The sequence below is a fragment of the Prinia subflava genome, chromosome 19 (assembly GCF_021018805.1).
Source record: "Prinia subflava isolate CZ2003 ecotype Zambia chromosome 19, Cam_Psub_1.2, whole genome shotgun sequence".
NCBI lineage: Eukaryota > Metazoa > Chordata > Aves > Passeriformes > Cisticolidae > Prinia > Prinia subflava.
This window is the reverse complement of record NC_086265.1, coordinates 4,619,790-4,630,777: the sequence shown is the minus strand read 5'-3', so window position 1 is coordinate 4,630,777 and position 10,988 is coordinate 4,619,790. Positions and strand designations below refer to the sequence as shown.

Below are 10,988 nucleotides of genomic sequence, written 5' to 3'. Positions count from 1 at the left end.
GCCCTGAACGCTGTTGGTGCCTTGCCGTGTGCCAAACCCACACCAGCCTGGATCCTTCACCCTGGCAGGATCCCTGCAGAGGCCGGGGACGTTTATCTGGCTGACAGAGGGACAGAAAGCAAAGCCCAGGCTGTGCCCCCTGTGACAGAGCCCACCCTGCCCTTGGCTGGGGCCAGGGGACCCTGCAGGTTCCAACACAGAGCTGAGTTAGTCAGGGCCACGCTGCCAGCAGCGGCTTCCACATGCACCAGGCACAAGATAAACTGTGGAGAGACAAAGGGGGTGAAGAGAGGAGCCCAGGAGCACCAATGCTGGGAGCAGCACGAGAACATTCCCCATGACAGGTGACCTGGGGCCTCAGGAGAGCCCCAAGCTCAGGCTCATGGCAATAGATTCACTCTGTAGCTGAATCTCTTTGCAAACTGAGTTTGCTGGACCTCTACAGCCATTACTGGTCACAATTAATGGGTTTGTACTGTTCTGTTGCCACTCAGCCTCTTTTCCTCATCGTGCCACGTGAAATTTGTTGGAAAATGGGCCAAGAGGGAAATATTCAAAGCGCCCCAGCCTGAGCAACTTCTTCCCCATGGAGCCAAATGGGAGCCAGGGATGCTCAGCAGCACAGAAATTCGGGTGCTGCAGGTGAGTGAGTCCAGGAGGAGCCACCGTCACTTGTCATGGCAAACAGCACCCGAGAGGCAAAGTGCAAAGAGAGTTGTTAGTAGCAAGAGAGAAACAGTCAGGGAGGATTAGTGCAGTGGGAACAGAAGTACAGGTTAGTAACAGAAGCAGGGCACTGGTCTGCCTTGGAGGACACACACACTGGAAGAGAAATGAAGAGAAAAGCAGCAATGGTTAGTTTGTTTAATTCAGTTCAGGAATGTGTTAGTGACAGAGATCTACCGGCTTAAAAAGGAACTGAAAAGCTTCTGCTGATAAAACCGTTTTAGGCTCCTAGTCAGCAACAGGCTCCACAGGCAGAGTTGGGCAGGGCGTGTGGGGAGAAACCCTCTCCTCGTGCTGCCGAGGGCTGCCCGGGGCTGGGCTGCTGCTCCCCTCTCCTGCCCAGGGCAGGGCTGCTGGTCCCCTCTCCTGCCCAGGGCAGGGCTGCTGCTCCCCTCTCCTGCCCAGGGCAGGGCTGCTGCTCCCCTCTGCTGCCCAGGACTGGGGCTGCTGCTCCCCTCTGCTGCCCAGGGCAGGGCTGCTGCTCCCCTCTGCTGCCCAGGGCAGGGCTGCTGCTCCCCTCTGCTGCCCAGGGCAGGGCTGCTGCTCCCCTCTGCTGCCCAGGGCAGGGCTGCTGCTCCTCTCTCCTGCCCGGGGCAGGGGCTGCCTGCACAGACAGGAGCTGCTCCACACCACTCCTGCCCAGTGCTGGGCAGCCAGTCCTCTCTCCTGCCCGCAGCCTGCCTGTCCCTGCCTGTACAGCCTGGCACCGACACCTGGCACCTCCAACCCCCTTTTCCAGCTTTTCTGTTCCCCTTTAAAGGCAGCGCTGCTGCCGGGGTTAGTGGGCGCGAGGCGGGGCTGCCGTGGGTTAGTAGGGCATGCGCTGGGCTGGTTAGTGGGTTAGTCCGTGTGCCAGGGGCTGTGGCAGCCCGGGGAGGGCACAGGGGTCCCAGCAGGTTAGTAGGTTAATATTGGCAGCATGCAGAGCCGGGCCCGCCAGCAGCAGGGCTCTGGCTCACAAGAGCAGGAGGCGTTTTTGGGGCTTTGACGTTTGGGAAGGTGTTAGCGGAGGGTTTAGCCGGTGTAACAGGACCTGTCTCTGAAGGAAATGCTCAGCAGGCATCTGCCCCTCTGATCCCTGCCAGCGAGGTACCACAGGCCCCAGCAGTGTCCCCTCACAACATGTACGTCCCACTCCTGGGATTGGGAAAGGTGAGAGGGAGGATGTGTGGAGGGCACAGTCCCAGCAGTGCCTAAAGGACTCTAAAGGAGCTGGAAGAAGCAGAGGAGGGGGTGAAAGAACCACTGGCAGTGTCTGGGGTAAGGCTCCAGACAGCTCTGCAAGAGCAGGGCTCCAGCAGAGACCACGACTGCTGCTCCAGGTCTGCCCCAAGCTCCCACTGCAGGTCCAGCAGGGAGAACCACCATGGAGCAGAGGAAAGGTGGCCCACAGCTAACCCCCCTCCTCATTGAAAGCTGCCTCTCCATGGGACTGAGCAGTGCTGCAGGAGCACTGTACCCCAAGAAACAGGGCTGGGATCGGGCACCCAGGAAAGCCTCTGCCCTGTGTCCCTTTGGGTCACCTCCTCCCACAGCATGAGCTCCTCTGATTCCCAAGAGGAATTTCCAGTTTGGACTTCAAGGCTGTAACACCTGCCCTGAGCTGTGTCTGCCCTCAGCCCCAAGCCCACAGCACCCCCGCCCTTCTGCGTGTGTGGGGATATGGGGACACTTGGGGAGTGGCTGCCTGGGGAGGACATGGTCCCATCCTCTTACAGAGCCACTGCAGAGGCTACAGGAGGAGGATTCACTGCCCATGTTCCTCCCCAAGCTCCAGGATGCTCCACAAGCCAGGAGTTTCTCCAAGGAGAGCAGAGGGAGGGTCCTGCTAAGACATGGCACCTCCAGAGCAGAAAGCACCAGGACTTCACCAACAGAGGGAAGGGCAGGATCAGTGGGGACAGAGTCCCTTTGGCCATCATGTCACCATGAGGAGCTGGCACAGCTCTGCCCCCACTCCTTCTCCCTCTCTCTCCTCCTACACTGCTCAGGGAAGGGGACAGGCCTGGGGGGGAACAGCGGGAGGCAAGGACACCCCAGCACCTTGCAGGAAAACCGCGTGCATGCGCAGCCCCGTGTCCTCAGGTGTCACCACCGCAGTCTCCAGGGCTGTGTCCCCCGCAGTGGCCGGGCTCGTGGCTCCACGCCATGGCAGTGGGTACCAGGGTGCTCTGCTGGGGCCAGCCTGGTTCTGGCATCATGTGTTGGTCGTGATGGCAGCTCCTGAGCCTGGTTCCCCTCTGGACATGGTCAGTCTGGCTAGGCAGGAGCTGGGGCTGTGCCCCCAGGGTGGTGGCACTGAGGAGCAGAGATGCTGTGAGAGCCTGGGCTGTGGCAGCCACCCCCTCCCCACTGCTGGGCACAGGTGGGGGACACATCCTCTCATGCAGGTGGCCCTGGGGATGGTGTGGACCCCACTGGGGCCTGGGGAGGACCCTCCAGGGGATGAGGCCTGAGGAGGAAGGCTGGTCCCGAGCCCAGCACCCTCCCTGCTCACGAGGGGTGGAAGAGCATGGGGTGGCACTACCCGTGTCCCCTCCCCTGAGTCCTACCTGTGGTCGCCAGCTTTGGGAGTGCTGTGCAATGTCCCCTGTTCCATGTGGCTCTGTGCCACGGAGGCAGTGAGGGGACTGTGTGAACAGACCTCAGGTCAGTCATTAGCAGCTGCAAAAGAAACAACCAACGCAGCAAGGGAGAGAAACAGGGCACCAAGCTCAGGCACAGCCCAGCCACTCTGGCAGGAGCCTGGCACGAAGGTTGGGCACGGACCTTCCTGTCCCTGTCCCCTTGCAGGGTGGAGGAGCTGAACCAGGCACAGGGGGGCATCGGAACCACAGCATAGATGGTGGCAATGCCCCAAACTGTCCCTACCTGTTGCTGAAACCCCTGCACTGGAGGCAGGGACTCATTGCCACTGCCACCTCTGCCCCTGTGGTAAAGCTGTGTCACTGGGACCCTGCGGTTCCACAGGCACTGGTTAAACTGGGGTGACTGGTGGTCACAGCTGTGCCTCAGTGAGTGCTGCTCCATCTCCTCGGGGATTTGGGGACACGAGGCCGGTGCCAGCAGCCAGCCCATGTCTGTGGCCTGCCCTGCTCCTGCCCTGCCCTGGGCAAACCAGGAGGGCAGCAGGTCCCGGGGGAGCAGGGCAGTGATGACTCTGCAGTTCAGCTGCGGAGCCGCTTCTGCTTCCCGCGGTTCACTGTCAGCACAGCCGCAGGACAGGCAGGACAGTCCCTCCCGTGGGGACAGCACGGCCAGGCGGCATTTGCAGCCCAGCTGCGGAGGGGCCGAGCAGTGGGAATGAGCCGCGGAGATGCCACTGAGCATCTGGTAAATGGATCCCCCGCCTGGGTGCGAGCGGGAGGCGCCTGTGGTGGGGCAGGAGGGACGTGACAGCAGCAGGATGGCCTCTCTGGCCTGGGAGGGAAGCACATCCCAGGAGACAGGGAGGGAAAAACAATTCTGTGCAGACAGGACGCACCTAAACGCTCGCCTTGGGCGCGAGCTTGAGCTGCCCCTGCCACACGCGTGGGTGGCACACACAGTGGCCCTGGGGGGCTGGGCACCCGAATTAAATGGGGGCTAAACGCCCCCTGGAGTGAGGAGGGAGGGAGAGAGAGGAGCACAAGCTCCACTGCAGGCAGGAGCAGGGAGGTGAGGGCACAGCAGGCACGGCAGTGCCGCGAGAGATCCCGGAGAGATGATCTCTGGGATGTGGCATCCGGGCACCCCGATCTCCCCAGACACCCCAGCCCTGGCACACCCCGGCCCTGGCACACCCCGGCCCTGCCAGCACTGCCCGACCCTTGCTGGGATCCAGCAGAGCCCAGGCTCTGGCACAGCCCAGGCTCCAGTGCTGCTGCAGTGGTGCCAGGCACTGCTGCCTTTGTCTGCAGCTCTGGGGCTGGGCAGCAGAAGGGAGGTTTGAGGGTGTGAAAGGCTTCTTGCAAGGCCACAATGCCTGAAAATGGGATTATTTCTGGGCTCCTCCTGCCTCCCCTCCTGGCAGGACCTACCCACACACACAAAAGGCTGTGAGACAATGAGGGAGAGAAAATGGCTCCGCAAGAAGAGCATCTGCCAGGTTAACTCTGAGGGGAAGGGCGGGCTGTGCCTCGCCCTGGGACTGCTGGCCCCGGCCTCGCCTCTAACCCCTGCCTAGAATCATCAGCTTTAGGAGAAAATGGGGCCTTCGAGACAAAGCAGTAAAACAGCATTTTGGCTACAAATCCTCCCAGGGGCATTGAAAATCAGGCAAGAATCCATTTACCTGGCAGGAGCCCTATTCTTGATGAGGTTTCTGGAAAAAAAAAAAAATACAAACAAGCGGTGCAGCAGTTAGTTCTGACTTGGGCTGGGGGCTGCAGGCGATGCCCGAGGGGGGGCCAGTGCTGTCTCTGGACCGGGATCCCCGGGATCGCCCGCGGGGCCGGGATGTGGCCGGGAACACCGCGGGATCCGCGGCTGCTCCTGCCCTAACAACGGGAGGGGGGCTCGGGCTGCCCTGGCCTGGCACCCCTGGGGATGGGGGTGTCCTGCCGGGGGGGCCTCTCCTGGGATTATTTATAACCAGGGAATAATATATTGAGAAAGGGGGTATTTTTTGGGCATGGAGAGGAGGGAGTAGCCGCCTCCTCCAGCTCTGCACCTCCCGGAGCGATGCCCATAGGACCCCCCTGAGTCTCGGGGCGACATCGCCCCCTGCTCCCACCCGGAGGTGGGGGCAGCCCCCGGGCTCCCCGCGCCCCCAGACCCCGCCGGCGCCCCATCCCCGTCCGCAGGGAGCGGAGCCATGTCCGCGGTGCGTTACCTGCTCCCGGGGGGCCGGGCCGGGGCTGGGGGGCGCCGGTTCCGCTCTCTCCTGCTCTCCGCGCCGCTCCTTTGTGCTGGAGCTTTCCCAGAGCATCCCCGAGGAAGAGGCGGCCAAGCAAACTCCTCCTCCTCCAGCAGCCCCCGGCCCCCCCGGCCCTACCTACGGCGCAGGAGGATGCTGCAACTCGCATTAAATTTTAATGCTGGAAATGCGGCCCAGTCACCTTTTTCCCGCACCGCTCCCTCATCGCTCCCCCATCGCTCCCGCACTGCTCCCGCCGCGGAGACGCTGGGGACCCTTTTGCCACCACAGCCACTGCAAAGGCCACTGTCACCCCCCTGCCAGGGCACCGTGTCACGGACTCCCCACAGCCGTGGGTGTGACACGGGGGACACGGGACAAGGGGCGCTGGGCGGGGGCTGGCGGGCACCTCAGGGGACACGGTGGGCAGGGTGCGGCCGGGCTCGGTGGGGACGGGTGGCAGACACACCAGCCCGGCTTGGGGACACAGCCGTGTCCGAGGACAGCTCCCCCACCATGCCGGGGACAGCTCCCCTCCCGTCCCGGGGTTGTGACAGCGCCTCCGCAGCGCTGTGCAGCTGCTGGGCTCCCGCATTGTTCTCCAAGACCCCGCCGGGTCCCCGGGGACCCCTGGGTCGCCGCCAGCTGCCCACCGTGCCTGGCCATGTGCTGGCCTCGCTCCCGGACCCCGCGTCCCCCCAGGGCTCCAGAGCTGCGCAGGGACAGGGGGGTACCCAGCACGGGGGTCCCCCCAGTTGTGGCCTGGAGGTGACAGAAGCTCCACTCCTCGGGTGTCCCTGGCTGCTGGCCCCGGACGGGTTTGCCCTGGGGCACAGCAAGGTTTCACTCAGCCCATCCCAAAACTTTTTGTTTCTTCTTCTGTTTCGCCTTTTTAATTATGATTTCCCGCCGAGAGAATCCCTTGCTGGGCAGCATGCCCTCCGCTGGTGGCCTTGCTGCTAAAATGTCACGGATGGGACATTTTCACCACATCAAACCTTTTCTCCAGAGCTCTTCTGAAATGAGGGATTTTACCAGAGCAGCCTTTCCCTGCTGCATTTCCAGTTTTGGCCGCACACTGGGTGTGTGGGATGGGTGGCACAGAGATGGGTGCAGGGGTGTGGGAGTGCAGGGATGGGTGCAGGGTGTGTATGGATACAGGGATAGATGCACAGTTGCTTGATCTTGCAGCTCCTTTCAGGTGCTGGAAGAGCAGACGGTGTCTGTGGGGTGGTGGGATGTGGGGGTCCTGCAGAGCCCCTGCAGCCGGGCAGAGAAATTTCCCTCCACCTCATCCCACTGCCCCCGGCAGTGCCGTCACTCCCGGCCACGCGTCCCCACGGCCCCATCCCCAACTTCCAGCGCCGCCTTGGACAACTGAGCCTTTATTGAGCTTTGTCCCCGGGGCACAGGCGGTGCCCGGGGCGCGGGGGCTGCGGCACCGCGGTCACTGCTGGACCCTGCGGATGGACTGGACCTGGCCGGTCTGTGCGTGGGACCCCCACTCCCGCACGTGCTTGTACTCGCCCGCGGGGCTGTCGCTCTCCAGGAGGTACTGGAAGCCCCGGTACCCCGGGTACTGCGAGCACACCCACCTGCGACAGAGCAGAGAGCGGCGGTGGCTCCGGGCTGGCGGCACCGCGGAGCCCCCGCGCTGCCGGGCAGCGGGAGGGTCCCGGCAGCGGCCGGAGCATCCCCGGCTCTGCTGCGGGCCCCGGCGGCCCCGGCAGGCTGCAAGCCCCGGCTACTCACGCGCCGGAGCGGACAAGGAAGGAGCCCACGGTGCTGCTGCCCCAGCCCAGGGCGGGCAGCGAGGGGCAGTCGTCGCTCATCTCTGCCCGCTTGCCCTGGAAGTTCTCCTGCTCAAAGAGCATCAGCCTGCTCCGTCCGTGGTCCTGCGGCCGAGACGGGCGCGGCTTTGGCACTGCCACCCTGTCCGTGGCCAGTGGTGGGCTCCGGGGGCCGGCCCGCGGGGGGAGCCGGGGCTGGGGCACTCACGGCGCAGGCGATGGGGCGGAAGGAGCACATCCTCTCCACGTGGTAGGCGTTGCTGCCGCTCCACGCCTCCCAGCACGGGTACTCGCCGCGCTCCAGCACGAACTGCTGCCCCTGGAAGCCGCAGTGCTCGAAGCCTGCCCACCTGCCGGGGCGGGAGGGGTGAGACCCCCGGCGTGCCCACCGCCCCGCTCACAGCCGGGCTGTGCTCGCTGCACCCCGCCCAGAGGAGGCAGCTCGGGTAGCAAAAGGCTCTGGATGGAGATGCTCCAACCCCCCCTGCTCTCGGGGGTCCCGCAGCACCGTGGCGTTGCAGTGCCCCGGGACCCCCACTCACGCCCCGCTCTCGATCTTGCAGGAGCGCACGGTGCTGAAGCCGTGCTCCGGGGTGCTGTAGCAGTCGGTGGTGAACTCGTGCTTCTTGCCCTGGAAGAAAGGCTCATCCCACACCACCATCTGGGGGAATAGAGGGAGTCAGGGGGCTCTGGGGGTGCCAAGGCCCCGAGATACTGCAGCCCCATTCCAGGGTGTTCATGGGGCATGGTGCTGGTGCTGCCCAGGCTCCTGTACCTTCCAGAGACCGGAGGATTTCTTGCAGCGGTGGGTCATGGTGGCTCTGCCAGAGCACAGGGGAAGGGGACAGTTAAAGCTGCCTCTCTGCCTGGGTAAAAATGACCTCAGGGTCCCTTCACCAGCAGTGTGGGGGACAACAAAGGGGTTGCTCCATGCTGGAGCTGATGAAGAGCTCTGTGGCTCTCCCAGCCAGAGCTGCCGCCAGGGCCATGTGGAGCAGTGGGCACCTGGCCCAGTGGGCACCTGGCCCTGGCAGACATCCCTGCCCGTGCCCAGGGAAACTCCTCCTCCCATTGGCAGCTTCCTGAGCCAAAGCCCCTGTGCTGGCAGCCGCTGCAGGCAGGGCAGTGCTGAGCCAGGAGTGCTGCGGAGGCGGCTGTGCGCCCACACTGAGCTCAACACCCTGCCACAGCCAGGGACAGCCCCCGACTCCCCGACCCCCAACCCCCCTCCGCAGCTCCCGGTGCCGGGGAGAGGTTTAGCCCTGGATCTTGGATGCTCCTCTGTCTGTTCCTGCAGCTGCTCACTCCAGGCCCCAGCCATGGACATGGGGCAGCTGCCCCAGGCTCCAGCGCTTACCTGGGGTGAGGCACTGTTGCCCAGGGAGGTGACATGTCCTGCAGCCTCCGGCTGGGTTTTTATAGCCTCCAGATAGAGACAGAGCCCAGGGGAGCATTACTGAAACCCCTAACTCAGCACATGGCGGGGAGGAGGGACCGGGCAGAACAAAGGCACCGTGTCAGAGACGCTGATGAGCCGGGATGTTGAGCTGGCCCACCGGGCACAGGCTCTGACCCCCACCCCACAGCTCCAGAGCCAGGGCATCACCCCCAGGCTCTGCCAGCGCTCCTGCCATGTGCCCTCCCTGGCATGGGGCTGGGCTGGGGCAGTGTCCCAGCTCTGTCAGCGCTCCCCCTGCCCGCAGGCAGCACTGCCTGCACTGGGGGCGTGGGGAGGTTTCCTCACCCGTTTCTGAGAAGTGGGAGGAAGGACACGTCTCCACTTGCTCTCCCTGCAAGGGCAGAGCAGCTCTCCCCAAAATCTGGGGCAGCTCGTTGCAGGTTGGGCACACAACAGCCATGGACACCATAAGAAGTGGGGACCAGGGGCAGGGAACATGGTGGGGGGGGGTTTGAAAAGCCATGGGAGGAACTGGAGGTGCAGGTCATGCTTGGGAAGAGCTGCAGCAGCCTCCTGCCTCTGTGTGCTGGAAAGAGTCTGCTGCCACCACATTTTGGGGACCTAAAGGCCTTCCAGGTTTGCCTACAGTGCCACACACCTCACAAATCATCCCAGGGGGGTCCCAGGGCTCCAAAGGCAGAGGCACCCACCCAGTCTGCCCCTCAGAGCGGGCAGCAGGCAGTGGAGGCTCTTGAGCCCAATGGGAGAGCCAGTGTTCCCAGGCAGTGCTGTGTTTTGGGACAGAAAATGCCAGAAAACTGCCAGGAGGCTGAGCCAGAGTCCCCCTCATGCAGCTGCAGCAGCCCTGTGAGCCCCGGGCACCCTGGGGGAGGCAGAGCAGGGCAGCTGGGGAGGCTCAGCACAACCGGCTGCCCCAGGGCACAGCAGGGCTGCACGGGCTGTCCCTGCCACCTGCAACCACAGCAAAAGCCCTCTTGGCACTGGCACAATTTGTCCCTGCCTCTCACTGTGGCCTCAGCTAAACTCAGCTTGCTCTGGCCACCAGCACAGTGACCAGCACTGGCTCGCTGTCCACCCCATGTCCTGGTAGGGGGACACGGTCATTGCAGCCCAAGCTGTGCCCCCACTCAGTGCCAGGCAGGGATTCAGCAGCAGGAGATCCGTGGGCAGTGGGACTCACCTGGCAGAGCAAACCCTGTCCGTGCCCTCTGCAGCCAGGCTGTGCCAGCTCTGCTGCTGCGGCATCTCCTTGCTGTGCTGGAGCTGTGCATCCCACACCCGTGCCAGGGAGGGATGGTGCAGTGAGGGCCTTTACAGGACACAGGGTCCATGGCAGGGCAGAGATTTTGTGTTTGGGGCGCTCAGGAATGGCCAAAGATCGATCCCTGATGACAACCCTGGCACAGCACTGGCTCAGGGAAACCTCCCCAAGGGGTGCTGAGTGCTCAGTAACCAGCAAAGCAGCCACCAGGAGCAGAGCTCAGCCCCTCCGAGCTGTTTTCCAATGCTCAGGTTCAAAGGTGCTGGGGATTGGGAGGGGAAGTGAGTCAGGAGCAGGGGGTGGGTGAGACCTGCTGATGAATGCCCAGGAGGCACATGGGAGGCAGCACAGGGAGAACACCCACACTGGCTCTGTGAGGAAGAGAGGGTGGGCTAAATTAGAAATCTGGATAAAAACCATGGAAACGAGCGCAAATTGAAATTGTGAATCATAAAACACTGCCCAGCATCAAGGTGAGAACCAGACTGGGCCAGTGTCCAGGGTAACAGGGCAGCAGACCCCACATCCAGCAGTGTCACGGGCACAGCACACCTCCTGAAAAACCTCAGGGAAAGAAGGGATCAATACACTCTTTTTTGTTCGGGATTTTGCACAGTAACCCAGAGGGCGCAGCTGGGATGCCACCCCTGCTGGGTGACACATGAGAGGAACAAAAGAGGAGGGCAGCACACGGGGCTCTGAGCCCTCTGCCCGCACACCCTGGGGCTGGATGCTGCGGGAAGCTGCTGGTGTTGGACAGGGCTGTGGAGGTGCAGAGGAGCTGATCAGAGGCCCAGAGGGACTCACGGGAAGGTGCCCCAGAGATGCCATGGGGTGAGGGAGATGTGGCACCAGAGGCTGAGCTGCTGCAGGGACTTGTGCCAGTGCATCCCCAAACAACCCTGCTATGCCACTCAGACAGAGCTGATGCCCCAAAACCATGAGTGTGATGGT

At 63.3% G+C, this 10,988-nt stretch overlaps 1 protein-coding gene across 1 annotated transcript; it reads right to left on the bottom strand.

The window, feature by feature from the left end:
- Nucleotides 1–7,010: 7,010 nt before the first annotated feature.
- On the bottom strand, nucleotides 7,011–8,167 carry CRYBA4 (crystallin beta A4). Its single transcript, XM_063416405.1, has 5 exons — nucleotides 8,129–8,167; nucleotides 7,896–8,014; nucleotides 7,562–7,703; nucleotides 7,316–7,458; nucleotides 7,011–7,158 (listed from the first exon to the last, which is right to left on the bottom strand). The coding sequence occupies exons 1-5, from the start codon at nucleotides 8,165–8,167 to the stop codon at nucleotides 7,011–7,013; spliced, it is 591 nt and encodes a 196-aa protein (XP_063272475.1).
- Nucleotides 8,168–10,988: the final 2,821 nt, after the last annotated feature.

Coding starts and splice junctions, on each gene's coding strand:
- CRYBA4 (XM_063416405.1), bottom strand. CDS start 8,167: ATGACCCACCGCTGCAAGAAATCCTCCGGTCTCTGGAAG. Junction 7,704..7,895: donor TGCAAGATCGAGAGCGGGGC/GTGAGTGGGGGT, acceptor CCGCCCCGGCAG/GTGGGCAGGCTTCGAGCACT. Junction 7,459..7,561: donor TCCGCCCCATCGCCTGCGCC/GTGAGTGCCCCA, acceptor TCTCGGCCGCAG/GACCACGGACGGAGCAGGCT.